This window comes from Triturus cristatus, chromosome 10 (genome assembly GCF_964204655.1).
Source record: "Triturus cristatus chromosome 10, aTriCri1.1, whole genome shotgun sequence".
NCBI lineage: Eukaryota > Metazoa > Chordata > Amphibia > Caudata > Salamandridae > Triturus > Triturus cristatus.
Window position 1 is genome coordinate 502,481,015 of NC_140593.1, and position 25,846 is coordinate 502,506,860.

Below are 25,846 nucleotides of genomic sequence, written 5' to 3' on the forward strand. Positions count from 1 at the left end.
AAATTGCTGCTCTTGGGTGTTGTAAGCCGCCATATATCGGTCAACCCAGTGCCATGAGGTAATCCACTAGTAGGCATTGAGGGGAAATTGTTTGTGTGGAAGCCCAACTGCCACGTTCATCACACAACGCCAGATTAAAGTCACACCTTAGTATCAAATTTTCATCTGATAATTTGAGGAGTAGGGCATCCAGGTCATGACAAGTAGTTTCATGAGGACATGGCGGGACATATGCAGAGCAGATAGAGTGTCCTTCTCAGGCTCCCAGTGAGTGCCACAAAGTGGCAATGGGTATCTGGCCATATCTGCTGAACTATAAGTGGGAGCGACTTCCTAATAAGAATCCACACCACTCTGGAGTCAGTCTTATAGCCTGCGTGTGTCGCTAGTTTGTAACCCCAGTTGCCAAGTGCCTTACAGGTGTTTCCTTTTGAATGAGTCTCTTGTAGCAGAGCTACTTCAGGGGCCTGTCATTTAAGACTCCCCTTTTCATTTTGTCACCCAGGCTGTTGACATTCCATGACAAGAAAGTAATAGCCGGTGTGTCATGTCGCATAGCCATCAGCGTGGTTGAGGAAGTCTATGCCACGGTTGCAAATACCTATATACTAAACCAGCAGGGAGGCTAGGGGAACCACTGTGTTGCCTTTGTTATGGTGTGGTTTATGTGCTCTAAAACTTAACTGCCCCCTCTATGGAGGCCAACAATAAAAAGCAAAAACCCCAAACTCACCCCTGACTCCCTGCATTAAGACCTCAAAACTGCCCGCCGCACCAAGCTTGCAGAGAGTCTGTTGCCCTTAACCAGAACTAAACAGTCAGAGACAGTGGCAATTACCAAAATTGAACCTACCCGCACCCCCTAAATAACGTATGTTACCAAGAGACATCTGGCCCCTCCATCAGTGCAGGACCCACCATAGCAGCTCTTCTGCCACCATAGAAGAACATACAAGGCAGTCTGTGCCGTCAATGCCCTGTGTCAAAAAGAAGGTTTATAGTACCAGGCCGGCCAGCCCTCTCCATCACTAGTCCAGGCGTTGTTCTGGTCGTGCCTGGTTCTGAGGATCCTGTTGCTGTGGCAATCCCTGCTCATTGCTTGGTTTGTCGGCGTTCTTTCGTTCGGTCCATTGTGGTCAGCTCGCTACGTTGACGTTGTGGAAGATTCGTTGGTTTTGCTACTGTGATTTGCCTCCGTCACCTTAACCAGACCATGTCACCTCTGATGTAGTAAAGTGCTAAGTTTTCCTTTCAGGCACCACTCTAAGTTGCACTGGGAATACCAGAACTCCGCATCGCCGGATCAGCCTTCCAAAAAGTTCCGGGGCCAGTCAGTTTAGCTGCTCATCTGGGCCCCACCACTATGCCCAAGTAGCCTGTTGGCTGCCCCCTAGGGAAATTGTTGCTGTTAATGTGGGCCTCCTCTGGAGCACAGATGTTGCCCCTATGCTCTCACTGACATCTTTGTACAGTCAATGTGTCCCTGACTAGGCTGTCAATGGGGGGGTCAGCTCAGTCTTGATTGGGACCCCCCCGAGAGCACTGCTGGCAGATGCGGTTGAATTCTGCTTCCCTCCACCCTGGGCAACAAATTGTGCCACCCTAAGGGACCTTCATCAAGCACATGCAAGACTGCCATGGCAGGCTGCATGTCTTGGTGCAGACAAAAGTCAAAACAGGACATGTCACACATCCCTGTGTGCCTTGTCCCTAACACTGCATGGAATATTTTTAAGTCACCCTACTGCCCTAAATGCAGAGTGCTGAATATTACACGTGAAAGCATACCTGCATGAGCAGATATGCCCATATGCTTGTCAGTCCTGTTATGCCAGGACAAGTGACCAGGGAAGCCATCTAAGAACATGTGCTGGACACAGGAGAAAATGAGTTCCCCAGCTACATGATGGCTTCACTGAAAATAGGGATGTTCAGTATTAATCATCTCGTATTGGTAAACCCACACTGATTCCAGTGTTGGATTTATCAATACATGCACCCAGAGGACACCATAGAGGTACTCCTTGAAAACCTACCAGCCTCTGGTGTGCTTGCGGACTGGTTTCTGCCAGCCTGCCATCCAAGACACTGTTCCGACCTCCTAGGGTAAGAGCATTTACTCTCAGGGGGGCAGAACAAAAGTTTGTCCAGGAAGAGGGTGCAACACCCTTCCCACAGGATGATTGGTAATTAGCCTCCTTGAGCCAGCAAGCTTCAAAGAAGCGGCCGCCTTTGGAATGCGAATCTGGCATCCCTCACAGGAAAGGAAGCCACCCACGTACAGAGCCGCCTTGGCACCTGGAAAAGCGGGAAAATTAGCTAGTCAGGTATGCGTGTCACCTCCAGGCTAATACCACCACTAAGGTGGGCTGCTTCAGAAGTAGCCATCTTTGCAGCGTACTTGGGTGTTCTGGGACAGGGTTATGACCACTTACCAGAGGAAATTGTTATATAGGTGGCGTAGTGACCCCAAGGGTCAGTAGCCCCATTGGCTACTACCCTACACTCCACTAACGCTCCTAAATTCAGTGTTTAGGGGCGTCCCTGGCACCAGAGAAGCAGATCCTGATAACCTAAGAGGAGAGAGAAGACACAGAAGAGCCGCAAAAGCAGAGAGTAGGAAAAGAAGCAACTGACCTGGTACCAGCCTCGCCAGCCTGTCTGCATCCCTTGTTGAAAACTGCACCAAAGTCAACTCGTCCTGCAGCTTTTTACTCTGGAAACCTGGGAGGGCTGCCTGCCTTTGATAAAGACCCAAGACTCCTGTGAACAGCGGACCTGTTCTCCTGCAACTCCAAAGAAAGGACTCTTAGGCCTCCGGAACCAGCAAAACCTGGCACCTGAAGCCACCACTGCACCAGTCGCCTCCCGCCTGGGTTGAAGTGGGCCACCGGTGTCAACATGGTCCCCAAGGTCTCCAGAGCCTGAGTCCATCATGGTTTCATCTCTCATGGACTCACTGAGGTCAACTGCAGCCTCTTTGTGTAGGCCCCCTGAACCGCAATTGCTCCCAGTGAGGAAAACCCGACGCCTAAAGTCACCTCTTCACCCGTCACACCTGGGCCTCAGAGAAGAGGACCAAAGGTGTCCCTACATACCCGAGCATCATAAGGCATGAGTCCCGTTGTTGGTTCAACTTAACTGGCCTCCTGTGCAGAGCCTGCAGCCTCTTTTAACAGAGACTAATCCTCATAGAGTAACATTGGGCTCCCGATGCTGTTTTACACCCTTCACCCAGCCGCCTCTGTGTCGCTGGTGGTGTATTGTTGGTGTTGCCTTGCCCCTTGCCCCGAACTCACCTTAACTCCTGGAGATTGGTCTTGTAAGTCACTGCACTATACCTGTTTGAAGAACTTTTTCTTCCTCCCATAGGAGAACATTGCAGAACTCATAAATTGCATTGTGTCCACTCTTTAAAGTGAAAAGAATTTATATCTAACAACGTACTTCTCTGAACAATTTTTCTCAAATGCCAAACATATTTTAAGATACTTGCTGTTTTTATAAATTGGCGTGGATCTCCTTCTTGAGTCATGTGTGTCATCTATTGATCATTGTGTGTGTTTGCAAATGTCTTGCACTTCTCTGTGTTAAGCCTAATACTGCTCTACCACACTGCCCCCTAATAGAGCACTTTGCAATTGCATAGCAAGCCCTGTACACTCAAAAGGAAACTCCTTGACCCTACAGGGTATATCAGATTTTTGATTTACCACATATAGAGCCACCTGGCTACACAGATGTTGGGGTATTTGACTAATGAGTCGGAGGAGCCACTCTAGCAAGCGGCCATCTTCGTTGGTGATTGGCCACGCCGCTAAGCTCCACCATATTTGATTCATAGAGAACTTCTTTTGGAAGGGCTATCTAATTTATAGAAAATATAAATATAAATGCAAATGTTTAGTGAGTTAAGGTTACTCTGGTTACTACCCTAATCCCATAATTGGAAATATTCATTTTCTTCAAATAGAATTGTAGCTGGTAGTTGTGATTTAACGCAAGGCTCCTCTTGAAATCTTTGCAGCTGCTTCACACAGTCTGTTCTTCAGGGCTGCAAGATGTACAGAAACAAACTAGGAACCTCAATTCCATCAATCAACATTGTGTTCAGGTCTTTGGGACATTTTTATGTGCCTTAGGCCTCATAGAGCAGCCCAGGCATGACCGTGGAGAGCAGCAGTTTATTTTGCAGTGACATGGCAAAAACAAATGAATTCATTATTTGTAAGCCACCCGTGTGGAAACCCTGCAGGGTGATTTATTTTGAGTGTCCTTTGCCTTATCACCTTGCATCGGCCTGCTTGATTAGAGTACTTTGTATTCTTATTGGAGCCCACAATGGGCCCCCTTACAAGTCAGACGGCAATTGAAGGTGGGGTAACTGGGGTCGGCCTTGAACCCGGGTTTCCTCTATCCCGCTGCTACCACCACGTCCTGCCGCGCCCTGCGGCTCGACACACACTTCATCCCTATTAAACTAGATTGTTGAAAACAACAGCCAGACGGTACTAACTACCCACCTTGCCAGTCCTGTTTTTGCTACACTGTGAGGCCCCCTCACCCCGGTGCCCGCCGCAACTTGCCAACTTTGCTTCTGGCTGCGACCTGCTGGGCACCCGAGGCAAGAGGACAAAGAGGGCTTCTCCCTCGTGCACAGCTTTCTTATCACTTTCCCTGGAGGGGCCGCCTGCGTACCTAGATGACGCACTACATGCCTGCCTACCTCCTAATATTTCCTGGTGGCCCCTCCCACTCGCCCTGCCCAGATGTGCCCTGGCCCAGCCTCTCTGTTGCCTCTCGCACGAAATGCCACTAAGGGCCCCCCACCCCTAGGCGCGGTGGGGGCCTCTCATTCTTATTGGAGCCCACAATGGGCCCCCTTACAAGTCAGACGGCAATTGAAGGTGGGGTAACTGGGGTCGGAGACACCAATTCTGGCTTGTATTGCCAAGCCAATCAGCAGCAATTCAGGGGCGTAGCTACCAATGGTGAAGCAAGTTCAGTAGCACAGGGCCCCAGAGGCCATAGGTGCCCACTAAACCATGTTTTTTAAAATGTATTTTACTTGTTATCCCGCATGATGGCAGCCCATTAGTTTAATGTGGTATTGCTTTTCTACTACATTCGGAACGTAATTGCGAGTGACGATATCTCCTTTATCGAGGATTGCCTCCCACCCAAAATGTTGGCCCTTTTTGACATAAATGTATGAGTAGGAGTAGTAGTATTTATTTATTTGTTGATTATTTAAAATCATTACAACCAGCAGAATACACATACAAAATAAAATTAGATTAAAAATATAACATTCAAACAGAAAATAAAAGATTCATCTTCCCTTCACAATTATTTTGCGGCTACAGTGTACAATCATATCCAAGCAAAATCATAAATGTATGAGTAAATGCCATTATTATCAGGCCTTTAAGGTTCTAAGCACCGGCAGTTCTTAAAAGCAGGTGCCAAAACGGCTCCCTATCGGGGTCTCCATTTTTACCCTCAGGGTGAAAAAAAAACGTTGCTATAGTACCCTCCGTCACTGTTTTTGATGAAACTTCAAAGAAACTCGTGGCTCCATTTTATACGGCGTAATCTTGGTGCGCTTTACATGAGCGCCAATTATTTCACACAAGGACATTAGTTGAGTCACAGGAGGTGGAGTCGACCTCAGGCTCTAACCTGCTTTCTCAGCTCGAAGGTCGCCTCCTTACCTCACAAGCTCGCGCTCACGAACTGAAACATTTTCAAAATTATATACAACTAAGTCATAGTTGCTGCTTATTTATCTTATGCAATTTACAACCACTGACAAAGAGAATAGTCCTGGCTTGTTGTAGGTGCAGTGTTACTTGTTGTGTTATATATCTGGATGAATAGACATACGTAGCAAAATACCAGTGGGGCAGCACACAGTTCTAAGTGCAGATTTTCAGGTTAAGTGTTTTAAGCCACGCCCTTAAATACACTGGCCACGCCCCTATGAGGGACCCCACCCCCCGCCAGTTTTTTTATCCCACTTAAAGCCCTGGCTATTATTCAGGTGATTGCAAACATATTCAGTTACCAGATTTGGTGTCATGTCTTCGTTGCCTATGAGGCGGGGGCATCAAGGCTGGTTAAGCAATACATTGCATTCTGTCTGTCAGCCACAGGCCACTGCGGTCTGCATCTCTGATGAGGCGGAGAATGGAAAAAGTTGAATTGGTTGGAAATGGCAGCCTGGTGAAAGGACGCCATCTTATTTGCGCTATTCGGGGTGAATTATTGCATGTAATGTAAATGAAGTGTTCAGTGCTGGCTGGATTTGTGACACGTGCCTGTTGTTTTCATTTGTGGCCGCGGGTGCAGCTAGATTCTAAGTGCAGTTTACACAGACAGCACTTAGAGGCATGTATTTGTTGTGATAGCATCCTCATCCCGTTAGTACCAACTTGTAATGTCTTCTTTATATGGCAGACTTTTGCTCTCTGGCTAGTATTTGTAGTTTTAAAATTAGTTATTGCACGCCTTTGTCAGCAAGAAAGAAAATCCTGACAATGACGTATACTAAAAGAGGTACATTAGATTCATTTAAAGCACTAATTGGAAAATAAGACATCACAACTACCAAATGCTTTTTTGAGAGACCCATATAGTGCAGTTCCTCTTAGGCTTTTAACTACAAATGGGGCAATATGCAAGTGCTTATTATGTACCTTAGGATGTGATTAGGTTCCTGGAAGTGATGTTGGCGCGGGCAGCACTTATGAATCCAAGAGTCCTGTTGAATATTTTCCTGGGAGAGTCTCTATTGTGCAGTTCTTTGAAATCTATTAACTGCACATATGGTAATATGTAAGTACTCATAATGTACCCCACGATGTGTTACGGTTCCAGAGTGGATGGTTTTAAAGCAAGAGCTTTACATTGCGGTAAACAATGATGGAACTAGGTAGGAAAGCGGGGTGCTCATGGGAGCAGACTTTTCGTCACCTCTTCTTTTTCATTCCCATTGACACCTTATATCTGTTCTATAGGGCACTCCTATTGAGGAGCAGATTCCTTCTGTGATTTGTTCTTGGAATGTTCTCTGGACCAAATAAGTAGCTACAGGGTAAGAGCATGAGCCATACAGGGGTCCCCATGGACACATATGGGGATATTTGAGAAATACATTATACTTACTAACCCCTTTGTGAGTTCTGGTCCTGTATGGGGTATTGCACGACGTGGAGTCTTACACGTGTAGTAAATTGGTGCTTAAATAGTCGGGCGACTTTGGATACTCCTTTAAGGTTTAAGATCAGCATGTTTCCCAATTAGTACCTGTGAGCATGTAGGCGACACAGTCATTAATCTCTAAGGGGACAGTGATGGAGGCTCTGCATTTCTATGTACATAAGAATAAGATAATAATGTGTTGTGTTTCAATGTGATACTCTTTCAGAATACGGTCGCTTGTCTTCCACTGGTCCTGAAGAGGCCTGGATAGGGGTATAGGCCGAAACGTGTTGACCTGTGCCTTGTTAGAGGAACCAATAAAAGATGGACTCTATCTTAAATATTAACGTGGAATAGGTCTGTAGAAATACATAATTCGTTTCAGACTTGATTTTCCTTTGGCTACCTCAAGGTGGATTATGTTCTTATAACAGATACATACATCACCTGCAATGTTTGGAAGAACGATCAGTATAGGCAAGAAATTACCATATAATGTATACAGATGTTGATGTTTGATTTCTTGATGTATTGATGCTTATATTTCAGTTTTTGGTACTTTAAGAATTTAGTAGTGTAATATTTTGTGTTAAGATGGATGATGATGATAAACATAATGTGATAGATGCATCCTTTAATATAATATTATTTTGAGTAAATACATACAAGTATTCAAACCTAGATGTTTGGGGACTAGTAGTCTGAGCTCCATTTTATACATTTGGTGTTATGCAAACAAATTAGTTATGTTTTGCATCAGTATTATTTGTAGTGATTGATTCTCACGTCCTTCATTCTTATTTGTTATGATATTAGCCCCAGGGCAGTGAAGGTTATTGTACACCCCCTTTTCTCTTCTTTCTGTTTTAAGAGACCCAGGTCTAGATTTACTGTGATTTTGCATCAGGGTTGCATCACTTTGGTGGCTGACACAAAAACAGTTTTTCATTTACTAAGTAATGCAATGCAGCATATAGCAATGCCTTGCATTATTTAGTTTTTTTTATACACCTGAAGGAGTAGGGAGTGGTAAAATATCTCTAGATATGTGGTGGCACGTGCTGTGTGCCCTCACTCACACAGTTGTGTGACATACTTCATCATAGGGCTGCTTAAAAACACCCCTGCGCAGCCAACGCCTGGAGTGGAGCAATAGGGTAGGGGAAGACAAAACAGAACACATAAAAGAGAAACCATTAATGTCTAAAGTGACTGGGATCACCGGAAGTGAAAGTGCAGTGTAGATTAAAACTAGCTTGGAGGCGTCGCTGTGCAAATCTACACAACGAGAGCAGACGAGCAGTCAAGAGGAGGAGTACCCACCTTGATGTAAGTGTGACTACAGGGGGTCTCTACTTGTCTCTCACCAGTTTTCACATTGTTTAGGGGTAAACTCGTACATCAACAGAGTACTCTCTAGGGTATGGGTACTCACAAACTTTTTCTCGGGGCCCAAAATTTCAGTCTGGCTTGTGGCCAAGGGCCGCACAGATGGGCCTGCGTGGTGGGGGTGGGGGCGGTGGCATCACTAGAGGCGGGGCTACAGGGGTGAAAAAAAAATCTCCCCCTTTTTAAAACATTACTAGACAACGCTGTATTTTGAAATGTGATATATATATGTATGTATGTACCCCGAATAAATAGTCAATATTTACATTTTTGGGGGATCTCTGTGTTTCTGACCATAGTTTTCCATCTTTGCCTTGTTTTGAGAAGCACCCAGTTCCCTGCTCTTAGGCCCTCAGTTGTGCAGTCACTTGGGCACACCCTTCATTTGTCTCTAAGAAGAAACAACTCAAACCCCTATGCCACTTAAACTCGCTCCGAACAACCCTTAAATGCCCTGTTGAGAGTTTACAGTACCAAGTCCCAAGGTCATCCAGCAAAACTCAGAAGCGTACATGCAAAGTGCATTGACAGAAATATGTTTCCTGTGCTCTGTCCAGCCGCTGTGCACACATAAGCTCATGAAACTTACCACATGCATGTAGCCCCAGGCAATACAAGCATCAGTGACACCAAGCTGCCATATTCTTAATGTACATAGACAGTACATGCATAAATGGTCCCATGCTGTAATGTACATGCATGGGCACACACAATACATGCATTCATGTACTCAGGTTGTAATGCACATTTGCAACAGCACAATGCACAATGACCAGCATGATGGGCAATAGACCTGCTGCCTTCTCCTTGTCAATGAGCTTGTCCAACGAAACAGCAGAGGTATTGTAGTGTCATCTCTAAATTGGCTATCATCTCAGGTAGGTGCATGTCATTTCATAATAATGCATGTATCAGGCAGCACATCTACAATAATCTTCCCTGAGCCCTACACTCAATGACTCTGCTCATAGGGTCCGCTGTGATCCTATGCATTCACTTTGAACCTGCGCGCTAACTCGGACCCTACCTGATGACTGTTTCATGCTTGCCATATTCCTCTACTTTACCCCCTCATCCCACCTCTACCCACCACTTTGGCATTATTAATTCACTTTTTTCCTGACCCGTCCCACAGCATGGCACTCTGTCACAACTTTACTCTTCTCCTATTGTTTTACCCTCAATGTACAGCACTCATTATACCGCTCCCCCTACCCTTGGTTCTTTCCTTATCTCATTAATGCCTCCCACACTGTCCCTACCCCGCTTTCTATTACTATCATCGCAATCTGCTCCCAGTACCTCTTTGCTCTGCTCATAAACTTCCTCTGTCTGACCCGCCAACCTCATTAATCCCCCCCTACACTCTGTTTATACTAATTTCCTGGCCCTTCTATTTTACTATGCTCATAGCCTGTCATTTTGCACCTACTCTGGCCTCAACTTCTTATACTACTTTCACTCTCTTCTCACCTTGACGATTTTTTTAATGCTGCTCCTGCTCTCCCTCCATCACTCTACCCCTATCTGGTCACACCTTTTTGGTGCCACACTTGTCTACTTTATTCAGCATCATTTCTCTCACTCTCTTCATACCCTATCAAACTGCCTACCCTCTCATTGTACCCTGACACCTCATCTTACGCCTAACCTCTCATTGCACGCTAACGCACCACTGTACGCCTATCCTCTTGTTGTGCTGTGTCACTCAGCACCTACCCACTTATTGTGCCTGTACACCTTCACTCTACTGAAGGCTTACTCTACTGATAAGCCACTCCCTTTGTCCTTCCTGCAGTTCTGCTTTATACCTTCACTGCTTCCCTTCATTTTGCTGCTAGCTCATAGCTGTTGCTTCCATTAATGTGTGGTACCCTTCACTCATCTTTCCATACCGCCTCATTCTGCTTTTCTGCTTTGCTCATACGGAGTGTGCCAGTCCCTCTGTTTTTTCTTTCTCTGCCCCTTCCTCTTACCTCTACTGTCTCATTCTGCCTATGCCCATTTCACCTTTATGTTCACACTGTGCCCCTGTCCCCTCAGCTCTGACTCTACCTAATGTGTGCCAAAACCAATAACTATTTGCTGTTCAATTCTGCAGCATAAAAGATCTGATCCTACATCTGTGCCACGACTAAGACGGGTATTGTTGGATGACTAAAAAGTAATACACTTCAAAAAGCAATGCACAAAGCAAGCTGAATTGCCTGTAAAAAAATGTTAGAAATATTTTCCACAACACAGGCACATAAATGTTTCCCTCAGAATCGCACAAATTAATAAAGTGGGGAAGCTGGGATTTATACACAATTACCCTGCTGGGCTGCTTCTGAGACATATAAACTGTGTATAAACTGCATCTCCCCCAATTTCACCTGTAAACTTTCCGTACCACCACTGTTGTGAATCGAGAGCCTGTAGCATCCCATGTACCTAAAGTTAAGCCATGCCATGAAACAAAAGGCTATACTCAGCCCACGGATCCATGTGAGGACTTTGCTGGATCCTTATTTTATTTGTTCTGTTAACACCACTTGTCTGCTCTGATACCATGAGGAAGAAAAGTCCGGGCTCGGCTGAAACCCTAACCCAGGGCCTTAAAAACATAAATGTAACTACAGTGACAGCTCTGGTTTAGTGGCACCAATTGAGAGATTAAAGAGGCCACACTATCTGTGAGCAGCATGCACAAGTAGCACAGCCTAGGTACTCAGTGGCAGGGCGAGCAAGTGAAGCAAGAGAGGCAGGTGAGGGCGGGGGTTCTATGGGTGATCATGGGAGACACTGGTTGTCATCGCATGCCCCTTTCATGCTTCTCCGGGCGAATGAGGCCAGAGGAATTGCAACAGGCAGAAACAGTGCCGATTCAGTGGGGGTCTCATGGAAATACCTGGCGGGCCGCAAGTGGCCCGCGGCTGTACTTTGAGTACCGCCGCTCTAGGGGATACCTTGGTGCCCGAACAATTGGTTCTGACACCCCCTCATCTCGGGATACGAGGTGAGATATATATTTACATATTCTGGGACCGGTAGAGTCCTGAAGAAGGCCGGCGTGACTCTGAACGAGGGGCACAAACAAACGGCTAAAACATGTCAGCGATTTGGCAGTAAGGAGGGGTGTAAGGAGCACATAACATCTCCCAATCACCACCATCCTTCACATTTTTAACCCTGGCTGGAGGGTCCAGGAATAAAGTATAGGAACAGTGACACCTCCGAGCTAGTTTTAATCTACACCGCACTTTCACTTCTGGTGATCCCAGTAACCTTAGACATTAATTGTTTCTCTTTTATATGTTGTGTTTTGTCTTCCCCTACCCTATTGCTCCACCCCAGGCGTTGGCTGCGCAGGGGTGTTTTGAAGCAGCTCTATGATGAAGCATGTGTCACAACTGTGTGAGTGAAGGCAGTATTAAGACACACAGCACGTGCCACCATATATATATATATATATATATATATATATATATATATATATATATATATATATATATATATATATATATATATATATATATATATATATATATAAGTATTTTACCACTCCAAACTCCTTCAGGTGTTTAAAAGTATTGTCTGGGGGTCCTTAGTAGGAGGGTCCGTTACCCTCACCCCATCACTTCTGTGTGAATGATTGCGTTATTTTGGGCCAGCTAGACATTGCTTTGGTGGACCATGGAGAATGTTATTCCTTCATACACAGAAACAATCCTGCCTGTAAAGCAGGCATCCTTGAAGCATGACTCAAATGTGCCTTCATTAGCTCTAGGCAGCACACAACTAGTTTCCTCACGTATGCTGGTTATTGTGTTATCCATAATGAACTTTCATTTAAGAACTCAGTGCATTCTGGGAATTTTATTCCAAAACTTCTTTTACTTAATGCATCTGATACTAATGATTTGTAAAGCGAATGTCTGTACCTGCATGCAAGATGCTTAATACATGTGCAGTGATCGTGGAAAGCCAGTATGTTATATGTTAAAGAGATAAAGATTAAAGATTGCACTGCTGCATATGTGTGTGTTTGTGTACTCCGAAGATGTAACAAAAAGAATGGACAAGCAGAGACAGTGCATGCTTAGCTATAGCTGATCTTTTTAAAGGGGCTAGTTTTGGATTTTCATCCAAATTGAGGCATTCTGTCACCACCACCCCAATTTTTACTTTGTCAACAAAGGAGCTTTGTCAAAAAGAGCAAGTCTGCAATAATTTGTCTAGCACACATCCGTCCGTCAATCCATACTTCCTTCTATTTGTCCCTCCTTCCCTCCATGTGTATCTGCTTGTTTGTTGTCTACCTCTATCTGTTTTTATAATGCTATGTTTGTCTCTTTATTATTGTCTTTGTTGTCCCCAGTGTCTTCATTATTGTCTTTGTTGGCCTCTGTGCATGGCTTTATGGTTATCCTTGGCTTGTCTTTACATCTCTCCAGCAATCCATCATGGTTCCCAACTCTGCTTCCTCCTTCCCAACTAGGGGCCTAAAGTTGACTACTCTTTAGCACTCTGTTTTGATGCTTTACAATCCATCATCCTCCTTTCTCCTCACCTCATTTTAGCTTTCCTGTCATCTTTCGTGCCTCGGGGCATAAAAACGATAAAAACAATTTAAGCATATCTTTTGGTCTGTGTGGATGGGTGACTGTGTACCTATAGGTGTGCTTGTTTCTTTGTTTTCCTTGCACGCGGGTGTCTGTAGGGGTGCTAATCAGTGAGTGCATTGATACTGATAGATATATTTCTTTGCATCTGTACTTTGGGTGTATGATCTAGGTCAAAATGTGCCTGGATGTTTTGTGCAGTGCCGGCTTTGGGGCGGTGTGACCGGTGCTGCCGCACCAGGCACCAAGCCCGCTCGTCTGCATTTTAACATATCTAATAGGTGTACAAGTGGCCTGGTTCAGAGCTCTTTGTGTGCCCAGCAAATTTCAGGATCCATAATAATGTCAAGATAACTCTGGTGATTAATGTACTTGCGTGTGCGATCTGGGTTTTGTCTAGTCACAGTTCTGACTCATCATACAATACAACAGAGGGCTAATGGGTTTACTGCATGTGTGTAAAATGCAGATCTCAGTATTTTATTTTGTCCAGATAGGTCAGTGATTTACTGATATTGTCACAGCGATTCTTTTGTTACTTGGAATTGATATGTTGTAATTCTCCAAGTGTAGCACAGTGATCTATGAACCGGCATCAAAAGTTGCACGCAAACTGCAAGGCATAGGTTCATAACCTCAATGTTTTATTTCCTCAAATCAAATTTTAGGATTGCTAAAAAGGCTTGCTTTGGATGGTAATAACTTCTTATTAGTTAAGACAACCACGCATTTTAAATCCCGAGTTTGTGTTTCTCCCAACCAAGCACTCTTTACATACAATACCTAGTAGTATCGATGAAATGTGACTCCTACACCTTGTAGCCCTCACTGTTTATGTTTATGGATTTATTAAGCGCTTGGCGGCCCGAGGGCTTCCCAGTGCTGAGGAGAAGATGCAGGCAGGTAGAGATTATTGGGGGAAGAGGCAAGTTTTCATTTTTGTCCTAATCATCTTTTCATCTTTTATCAGTCGTTTTTCATTAGGTAGGGAGTATGTAACATTTCCTGTACATTGATTTACACACTTGTATGATTCATTGTCTCTGTATAATATTTGTATGTGATGTAAAGTGCTTTGACACCCTACATTGGGATGTGTAGTGCTATAAGAGAGGTGAAAAGAGAGGGGACATGGAGAGATGAGGGGCACAGTTGTAGGGTAGTAGTAAGGGAATCTGTGGAGAAGGACTTATTGGAGTGGCACCAACAAAGATTGACACACCGGGTGCACTCAGGCATAATACCGGCTTTGGGGTGTGTATATTTATTTCTGTGCATGCACTATTAATGCTAGGCCCTATTCAGCCAAAAGTTGTACCCCTGAGATACTAATGATAATACTAACACCCCTACCTGATATAGAGCTTGAGCAGTGTGTGCTGCAGAACAAATTGTGGTCTTTAAATATGCATGTCCTTTAGGTTCAGGGACTCAAAGTGTGCCACAGTGCTGATGCTCTTCGATTTCGAGAAGGCCTTTAACTCCTTGGATAAGGCCTTTCTCCCGAAGGTGTTGGTTAAAATTGGTCTAGGCCGCAGGTCCTTATCGTATTGCTGGACCCTGTATGCTCAGCCCCAAGCGCAGGTGAGTGTGAATGGAGTGGTCTCCCTCAGATTTCCAATTAATTGGTGCATCAGACAGGGGTCCCCCTGACCCCTCTGCTCTTTGCTCTTGCCATAGACCACCTAGTGAGTTTGATATGCTGCGATGCCCAGGTGTGCGTTTTTGACTAAGGGATGGCACTTGAAGACAGAATTGTCCTCTACGCCATTGACATCCTCTTGTTCATGGCAAAACCGAGCTCTGTCTCATTTTTATACTCAACACTTACGGGGAGCATCGGGACTGCGGGTGAACTGGCCTAAGTCACTCCTGGTCCCCCTTTGGGGGGAGAGGGACAGCTAGACATGGCACCCTGCCCTACCGATCAAGCGCCTGAGTTTCTGTCTTCTGGCGTTCAATGTGACATGGGAGCCATACCTCGCATGGAGCCTTAAGCTCCATCCCTTCACCCGTAGGGTCCAAGCGGGTCCTTACAGATGGATGGGGCATTATTGGCATATCGCTTATGGGTGACATTTGGATGGGTGAAAACCTGAAATCCTTCCAGGATCTTCAATCAGAGTTCTCCCATCACAAATCATAATTTTTCAGTTATCTCCAACCCTGACATGTTTTCTCCAGCTACTGGGAGGCACTGGCCGGACCCCCAGATTCTAACCCTCTGGAAGCCTGAGTTCTCATGGGCCGACTAATTAGGGGTGGCATCTCCCATATTTATAGAGCCCTGTTTAACCATTCCCTTCATACTCTGGAGGCCCCGAGGGAGTGATGGGAGGCATGGTTGAGGGCACTGGATGAAGCTGACTGAAGGGAGGCATGTTTGGCGCCCCAAAGCCTAGCAATTTCGATCCAGCTGTGCATTGTCCAGCTAAAATATCTGCATTGTACCTACTACACAGCCTAATGTTTATGGTAAGCCAATAAACTTCCGGACCCCAACTGCACCAGATGTCATGGAGAGTTGGGGGACTTCTACCACATGTTATGAAAGTGCCCTATTATCCATCCGTATTGGCTGTCCATATTCAAGACCCTGTCGAGGGTCCTGGGCCATCCGCTGGAGGCATTGCTCAGAGTCATGCTGCTCGGCCTAGTGGATGACTTTGGAGGTGCAATAGGGGACTGAACCCTGCTGGGTCTGGGTACATTGATGGCTAAAAGGGACATTGCTAAATATTGGAAGTCCCCACCCCAAGGTAATGGGCGTTGAGCATAGACCACTCCTCTAAATTGTGGGAACCAATTTATCTTGCCCGTGGATGACCTAGAAAGCATCAGACGATATGGGGCAATGGTGGGCATACTATGGACTGTACTTTGCAGATATTTGAACTTGAGGGCGGGGGGGTAGTTTAAATGTAGGTCCTTGTATGGGTCTGTTATATATGTGCTTGCTTTTCCCCCCCTGTATTTAAACAAATAAATTGTTGTTATCAAACAAAAAATGCATATCCTTTTTCAGCTCAACATTGCAAAATTAGATATGCCACTATTTTTGCAGTAGTTGCCTCATTAAAAACACATTAAATATTAAACATAAGACAAGAGGTTCCCCAAAACTCCCACTCAATGCTTACTTTGTGAAAAAAAAAGCAGGGTCCCTAAGCTTTTCTTGGGAGCCATTTGCTAGCACTGTTGAAAATAAAAGCTGTCTACACTTGATTCTATCTCATGCCTTTTACTTCTCAATCCCTAGACTTCCTGTGTCTTCATGTCACAGTTTTAGATACTTTTTTTGCTCCTTCTTTCTCCCTTTCCTGCTTTTCTCAATCAATATCTGGTTCAATATATGATTATAAATAATAAGTTCTGGTCCACAAAATGAGTGCCAGTGTCCACCACATGCAACCATTGGCACACATTATGCACTAATCTCATATAATTCACATTATATTTTGTACCATTAAAATACTCAAAATTATGAACTAACATGGCTTTTTTCATAAAATGGATTGTTGTTACTCTATTGAAACTGTCTAAAAAGGGATGTAAATGGCATCCCAGTTAAAATACATATAACCTGATTGTGAGCATTTGCATTGAATAACAAACTGCTGAGATATTTGTTTATTTAGTTGGAAAGGTCAAACTTGCAAAGCCCTGACTTATGCCTACATCAAACTTCTACAGGCTGGAAATCACAAATCAATATTAAAACCATCTCCTGATCACCCTAATCAATGCATTGCAGTGTCTGTATTATGTGACCGGACTGACAGAAATACTTTATTATGAACCGCCATAAAATTTCAAAGTTTCTTGGAATTCACAAGTTTCCAATAGTAACCCTTGTAAGTTGAAACTGTTTTGTTACCCCTGGGACACTTCTGGGATACGTTTGTAATGTTGTTATTTTTGCCTGAGCAAATATTTGTGTATATTTGATTACTTAAAACTCCATAACCAATTGCAAATGCATTTGGTGACTTTTCCCCCCCTATAGACACAATATGTTTTCCTATGCAGAAACCCCCTACCTCTATATGCTCACCAACTTCACGAGTTTTGATTAACACACGTAAAGCGCCTGGCTGCCTGACCTTGAAATAGTGATTGTTTGTCAGGCTGACTTTTGCTCAACCTGGCAGACAATAATCTTATTTGGGAAAAATGAGAGGGGTAGAGCCTTGGCATCCATAATGAGGGGCCGCCACTGGCACACACGTGTAATCTTAGTTGGAATCTTTCATGTGCTGTGCACATTATCAGTTACATCAGTATATCATGCTGCTAAAACGGGTCAGTGAGTTAAGACTTGCTGTTGACATCTACAAATGGTGTACAATCTTCCTAACCTGTGTCAGATAGGACTTTACTTCTTCAAGCTCTGCCTTAAATTGAGTGCAAGAAAAGAAGATGCAGGCGAAGAGCACTTGGGTCACAAAAGTAGATGGACATTGAAGACCTGTTGAATGATGATTTGTAACTGGGAGAGGTAGTCTGCATGGTTTTCTAGGGTCATGGTGTAATCACCAAATCTGGAAAGTATTTGTGTGTTGTCAAAACACAATTAAATGTCACATTTTGAATCTGGATGATACTGACCAGTGGAATGAGATTAGCATTAAAGTGAAAGGCAGCAAAATTATGATCTTTAGAAATACTTATATTATCTGTCATTTCTCAGAGTAGAACTCTTCTAGTGTGATTGTTTTTTGGTGACAGGAGTGGTTTGACCGAGGTAGGTTCAGCTTAAGTTACATGAGTTGCTAGTGATCCAGCACTGATCTATTTATCCTGTAGAATTAGAGTGTCATAATATTTCTCATCAGTGGCTTTCATTGCTGTGCCTCGGCCAGCATCCTGACTGGGTACTGTCTAGCAGTGGGTATCACCCCAGACATTTATTATTTAACTGTTTTGGCCATTTATTCTGCCATATTGAGTAAGTGCCTGATTATGAGTTTGGCGGTGCAGTGCCAGGTCCGCCCTGCCGCCGCACTGCCAACCCCGTGGTCGGGTCGCCTGTCAGATTCTGAGTGCTTTTCATGTCTTGCAGACTTTTGTTATGTTCCACAGCAGTTCCCTGAAAATAGGCAGCGCAATCAGAACACCAAAAACAGTTCCTGCACCGCATAGACTAAAATGTCCATGCCATGCAAGAACTGAGGTGCATGCCCACAAGGGGGCACATGTGTCCCCCTGAATGCACCCATGTCAAAGAGGCACAAGGGGGCAAGTACGGCCCCCTTTGTTTCCTCTCCGCCATGGTTTTCATGGAGGAGAACTGCCATGAAGACGTGGTGTAGAGGAAATTTGTAATATGCTTGGTGGGACCGCGGTCCAGCCAAGCATAATGCGGCCTCTATCCCGCTGCACCACCGCCTGGGAACGGCGGCTCCCGGGGGGTTGTGGCGGGGCAATAGGGTGATCAGAAGACTGCCATCGCAGCGCCTTCGCAAGTCTGTAAGTCTGTGGACTGCCAGACTCATAATGGATCCCCAGGAATGTTTCAAGGGCGTTTGTGTCTTCTACTTGTATTGTTGCAGGGACTCTTCCATGTCTGACTGTGACATTTATGGTCGGAAATGACCATTCCTATGCATGGTATCCATTTGTTTATCATAGATACTTTGCAGATGTCTTAGAGTGATATATAGTCCTCGGAGCCCATAGCTGTCTTAATACTTTTGCTCTCAGAGTTCAGTGAATTGTTTGAGGTAGCAACTAGCTCAGGGGCCAACGTGCTTTCCTATGGCACTGTTTGGACAGAATATTACGTCCTAGATATCATACGGAAAAAATACTCGGTCAAGAAAATTCAGGACAGGAATATCGTGAAGGTAAGCTTCTATGGAACAGCAAAGTTTCACTATAGTTAGCTCCACATATATGTACCGTGAAGATATGTATCCCTCAAGGTACGTAGATGTGGAGTTAAGAAGAGTAAATCTATACTTACCTACTTGCACTTACCTCCTCGATATTTTGATCCTCGATATTTTTGACACGATATTCTGTGCATACAATATTTTTGTCCTCAACATTCTGTCAGTGATCCATTTTGAATGTTGTGTCCAATACTTTTGTATTGTTGCATCTAAACAATGAGCTAGGATTGAGTAATATCTTTGTGAGTGTCATCGGTTTGATCCTTTTCCAGTTTGAGAAGAATTGCCTTGCTATGTCCTAGTTTTGTTTTCAAAGCCATCGTGAGTGCCTCTTTCATTTTGGGTATTTTTGTCCCTCCTTACATGTTGGTGGCCTACGATAAAACAGTTCCCTCCTCTCCCGTTTATGTTTATTTTGTTCTCCCTCGGCAGCATCCGCTCAGGCAAGGGACATTCACTCTTTACGAAGGAATACTGATTAAAAAATGTAGCTCCCTTGCTCCCTCTCTGAGCAGACCTTTGTTTGTTCCAAATGCAGTCAGGATTCAGGGTTTTTTGGCTGCCCCAAGACAAGTTGCTCTCAGGTGATCTTTGAGACAGAATTACCTTCATTCTGCAGGGCCAACGTGGAGATTTCTCTCCAACAATTGTCCATGCAGTTGTCTCCTTTGATCCACTGCTTTACCTCGTGCCAACTTCACTCTGGGCTGCTTGAGCGACATTTCACTACATCTCTCCAGTGCCACAGGATCTTCTGTTCCAGTTCTCATCTAAACTTTTGGGTCTCTAATCTGGACATTGTGTAACAAAGAGGAAGAAAGAGAAACAATAGAGAGAGAGCTAGAGAAAGAGAAAAAGAAAATCAGGGAGAGAGAGAGAGAAGAAAGACTAATCACCCAGCTCCTGAGTTCAGCAGGCAGTGCCATCTTGGCATCGTTATGATGGGCGAGGTGAGGCACAGGCCTCAGCGTCTTACTGGCCTCTCTTAGAGTCCACTTTTTTCAGTTTGAATGCTGCTGGGCCCTTTCCTGTTGTTTGTCCTGCACAAGTGGTTCCTTTGTCATATCTGACTTTCTTGGGCACATTGGTAGAGGGAACGCAGTGTGAAACTCTCAAAATCGTGGTGTCTTACAGTCAGGTTAGCTCTGCTCCCCCTGCCAGAGAGGTGAATCATGTAACCGGGGGTGGTGCTTATGTTGGACTATGGCACCAATGAACCAAGGCTAACCACCGAGTTTCTCAACTGTTCCTATTGAATTTAATTTGATTGTTGTTCTAAATTAAATAAATCTCTGGACCACCTGGTTAATCTTCAGGTCAGTTCCCAGACAGGCATCAGTAAACGTGAGTTCGTCCTCATGTTGTTATTGATCAGTATACTATGTTCATGATTTAAACACACGCATCACTGAAAAATGTGGAAAATCTGATTGTTTACTATTTAAATTGCCCTCTCACTACATATGTACACTTCCGTTTCCGTGTTTCCTTTCAGTATGTACACCTTAGCAATGAATGTTTCCAATCTGAATAAGTGTCCGTCTTTATTAAAATTGCTCCCTACTATGTACAAATGGCTACCTATTTACTAGGATGAACAAAAAGTGATGGATGGAATGCCTGAAATAATCTAGGAAACCGGTAATTAGTTGGGGATTCATTCCAGGCTAGCTGGGCGTTATCTGGCTTCCCAGGCTTGCTGGCGCCTTCAGAGGGCAAAGTCGAGGCTGTGTGGCCCTCGTCTGGAATGGCACTGCGGAGACAAAAACAATGGAATGGAATGCGCCCAGAGCAATTGGTATACGTTTGTGCCACCTATTTGCTGTCGCCTGTTTAAAAACATTCAAAAACATTTTAAATATATAGAGGCAGGTAGATCATGTTTTATAGGTCTGATGCTTTTTTTTTTAAGAGGATTGCATTTCAATTTCTCAGGCTTGTCGTTAAAGGTGACTGCATCAACCCTCTAAAGAAAAATAATGCATGGAATTATGTAAAGACAACCATGTATGTGTGGCTCTTCTTTCGAAATCATGGCTGTCGAAATCAAACCGTGCACCACCTACATTATTGTAATACCCAGACTATATACACTATATTGACTGTCTTTCATTTGTTTTCAGGTTGCCTATTTGAGGATGATCTGTGCAAGCCTTTTGAAATCTGCCTCAATGGTAAGTTCCAATTAAATATTTTTTGTCTTGCCCACTTCTATTTCACCCCTCTCGTGTACCTTCTGGCAAGTCCCATATGTGAAAGCAAACTATAACACTAGACTAAAATAGTTGGTGCAGTTGATATGAGGCGTTTCACTGAATGTGTATTAAGACTAAAGAAATCCAAGAAAAAACGTGAACATGTAGCTGTTTCTGATGTTTGCTTTTTCAACACTCCAATTGCAACAGTTTATGTCTGATAATGCCCTGAATTGAAATGGAAATATAACACCTATAGTCACTCAGGGGTTGATATGGACTTATGTAAGACTAACACTACCTCTTAATTTGCTCACATTTTGACTGGCAACGAAGGACATGTTACTGTGGTATAGGGTATGCTTTGAATCTGAGTAGGATGTCATATGGTGTACTTCAAATATGGTGTTGGTAGGGCAAGACTCCTGGTATGAAGGGCGAATAGCATGTATTATAAGGGTTAAAGACCCCTCAACTGTGAGAAGAGCGACCACAGATGTCTGAAGATCTTGGCAGAAACATATTTTCATTTGGCAATGACACTGTAGAGTGCGGTGAAGATCTTTCAGCAGAGTTGTATGTGAGTGTACAAGGTAAATCTAAACATATATTCAGACATGAACATTTAAAATGAAGAACACCTCCAATGTCCATGTATTAACCAAATATCCTATTTTAGTGATTTATAAGCAACATTTATTTTTTTAAGCAGGCATCAAGTTGAAGTACCCTATGTTTAGATACTGTAGAAAAAGGGAACATTCTAAACAGAATGGAGTATGTCACCCTTGGAAAATCGAGCCGGAAGTCTGCATGCACTCTCAAAACATATATCACCTACTAAGGTCAACATATTTTAAGAGAAATTAGACATTTCCAAGCAATGTACTTGGAACTAGCTTCTTTCAGTGAAATTGATTTTCTGAGCAATGGGCCTCTTTTGAAATGAAGCATTACATGCCGGGTTCTGCTTCAACAGAACCTGGTTCAAAATAATCTCCATTGTGCTAAAAGCACAAAATACTTGTAATTAGAGCATTATACATTTGCTGTACTGGTGCAGGCTATGGAATCACCCCCTATATAGTGTGCCACCATCATCATAGAAACTTTATTCGATCTTTCTTGGTTCAGATCATAAAAGTACATAAGAAGTACATAAAAACAGATATATAAAATCACATCCAATTACAATTCAATTCAATTCAATTCAAAAGTGCTTTATTCGAGAAATACTCATAAAAGCAGACATACAAACATATAATAAAAAACAATTAAATCAGAGATGTCATATTGACAAACGCACAGTTCTTAAAAAGATACAAATTATTTTCAAATATGAATTAAAATTAATCACAGTAATAAAATTCATTATTATAGATAATGCAATTATGTACAGTTTATATAATCTTTGTGCTAATGAGAGGGCCATTTAGACATACATTTCACAGGTGTATAGTTCATTAATGTTATTAATACAATTAAGTATAATATTATAAAATCTTTGTTCTAAAAAAAAATCATTTAAAATTGTTTTTTCCAGGTGACACGATAAATTACATTAAACAGAGAATAGACAATACTCTAGCAATCTCTGTTCGTCTAGGCAGAGAGTAATCACCGGACTAGCAATCTCTGCCTGATTGTCCATGCCCACCCCAAATACTTGGCGGTGGCAATTATAATCCAAGTTAAAGTAGTCGATCTTACTATGCGCAAAGCCACCGTACTACTTTTAGTACCCAGGTTCCTACACATAGGTGCTAACCAAACACGCCTCGGAGTAGAGAATGGTTTACAGGAAAACAAAAAGTGACCAAGTGTTTCATTACCTTCCCCACAAGCTGGGCATATAGCAGTGTCTCCTTCCCTCCATTTAGATGTTAGATAACGAAGAGGAAGAGAGCCCGCCCTTAATTGAAAAAGCAATTTCCTATCCAAAGGTTTGGATATATAATCCCAATACAGTTCATACATGGGGTACAGTTTAACCTCGAGAAAACTAGCAGTCATGGCCCCACAATTGATACTGAGGAGACTTTTATTAGCGACATTATCCCAAAAAATATTTTTTAAGGTTGTCTTATTAGGGAATGATGCTCCAACTGGGTCGGACCATAATGCATTCAGGCCTAGTTCAAATAGTGCTAGTTTTAATAGTTTGAACCATCTGATTTTGTTAAAGCAATCTGCTCTAATAACATCAGTGAACCCGGATGCATAATGAGTGAGCTCAGGTGTGGTCCATAACCTACGCCAGTATAGAATTGGTCGTAGTTTGGCCATTTCCGAGATTGCTTTTCTTCCAAGCTCGTATCTCAGAGGCAATAACGGACTGCTCTGAGGAGTGCCCGTTAGTTTCCTAAGAAATTTATTCTCTGAGGTTTGCAACTCCTGTAGGTTATCATGCCCCCATAACTCAGCCCCATATAATGCCGATCCAATTGCTTTTGCCTCATATATAATCAGGGGTGGTTTGATCGGTTTAGTCAATGATTTCCTATGCTCCTTTATGATGGTTCCAGCTAATTGCTTGTGCCTCAAAGTTGCAATATTTAGATGCTGGTTCCACCTATTATCATTAGAAATAAGGATTCCCAGGTATGTGAATGATGATACGACCTCAAGAGTGCGTCCACTCATGGTAATGTTAGATTTAATATTACGATACGGATTAAAAACCATGAGTTTTGTTTTAGACGCGTTCACCTCCAGACCGTGATCCCCGCAAAACTTATCAAAAATATCCAATGCTTTTTGCAATCCACTTGGAGTTTTAGATAAAATTAACGTGTCATCGGCAAACATTAAAATCAGAACTTTTACACCTGCAAGTGAAGGAGCATCAACAGCCTGTGATTGGATACAGGGGACTATGCCATTAATAAAAAGGGTGAACAAAGTAGGTGCCATTGAGCACCCCTGCCGAACCCCACGCTCAACAGGAAATTCGGCAGTGTCTTTGCCGTATCCACCCCATTGAATTTTGGCATAGGTGCCTTCATGTAGTCTCATGATCATAGTCAACAGGACTCCTGGGACCCCCAAGGCCGCAAGTACTTCCCACAGTTTCGCCCTTGGTACCAGGTCGAAGGCAGCCCTCAAGTCGACAAAAGCCGCATAAAGACTGCCCCCGCCTAGCACCACCGTCCTCCACTGGATCAGCTGAAACCGAAAAACTTGGTCCACAGTACTAGTGGCCTTTCGAAACCCAGCCTGAAATGGAGATAGAATATTGAGTTCTTCCGCCCAATCGAGCAATCGATTAACAATCACTCGCCCAACGATTTTTTGCACTGTGTCGATTAGGCTAATCGGGCGGTAATTACAAGGCTGGGAACGATCACCTTTTTTGTACACAGGGATGATAACAGCACCCCGCCATGATGCCGGGATAGCTGCTCCCCTCGCTATGTGGTTTATTAGTAAGTGAATATATTTACACCACCTATCAGTGTCGTTTAAAAAAACGTCCGCTGGGACTCCGTCAATGCCAGGAGCATGTCCACTGTGTACAGTTTTGAGGGCCAACAGAATTTCACCCGTCGTAAAGACATTGTCCTCAGAAGTTATATAGATAGGGCTAATGTTATTTACAATCTGGACCCTGTTAGCATATTGATCACTAAAAAAGTTTACCCAGGCTTCCTGCGGGACATAATTATTGCAAGCCTCTTCAGGCCTTTCTTGCCCCCATTTGACAATATGCCAAAATAGTCTAGAATCTTTTCGATCACTAGCACACTTCAGCTTTTCCCAATGGGCTTCATCCCAATCTTTTTTTGCTTTAGCAATGCAATTTTTATATAACTTTCTTGCAGAGCGGATAGCCCCTAGGTTTTTGCTCTTAATTGCAGCTCCCAAAGAAGTTCGTGCCACCTTGCAAACATGATTATACCATTTGGCTACTCTATGAACACGGGTCACCTTAGGGTTTACTGGTTTCAGGAAGTAGCTTTTGATTTCTTGGAAAAGGGACTCATGTACTTCAATAATAGTATCTTGACTTGGAGTAATCACTGTTTCGCCGTCTAGGGCCATAATGGCCTTGTCAGTCGCAGCTCCTATATTATCTATAGCTTGCTGGTCTGTCCTAACACTTGTCCATCTGAGCCTACGCATATCATTTGTTGGGACAATGAGCGGGGGTAGGCAATTATCTAGAGTGGTAGAGGCGTTGGATTCAGACAGCCACCATTTATGGGTGACACACAGCGGATTATGGTCACTCTCTGGCATTTCAGTTACAACCATGTCTTTGACAGTAGGCCAAAGGGAAAAGCTACAGATAATATAGTCAATACGACTTTTGCTTCTCCCATTGTCAAAGGTCATAGCTGGTACTCTGTCTGACTTTGTCCTTCCATTCAAAGCTCTTAATCCTTGCTCAAGGCACATTGCGTTCAGACCCAAAATGTCCTCTGACCAACGAGTTACTGGGATGGTATCTAGTGGGGGAATGTCCCATTGTTTGTCTTCCTCTGCCCCTAGAAAGGCTTCGCCTGTATCTAGAGGTTCAAACATACGGTTTAGGTCCCCAGCAATTATTATGTTTTTACCA

General features: G+C 43.7%; 1 protein-coding gene across 1 annotated transcript in view; it reads left to right on the forward strand.

Annotated features, from left to right (window-relative positions):
- PTPRN2 (protein tyrosine phosphatase receptor type N2) overlaps positions 1-25,846 on the forward strand; it is a 2,166,812-nt gene that overhangs the window by 301,972 nt on the left and 1,838,994 nt on the right. The window contains exon 2 of the mRNA XM_085631955.1: positions 21,214-21,264. Coding sequence (XP_085488081.1) covers positions 21,214-21,264 — 51 coding nt within the window. The remainder of the gene's footprint in view (positions 1-21,213; positions 21,265-25,846) is intronic.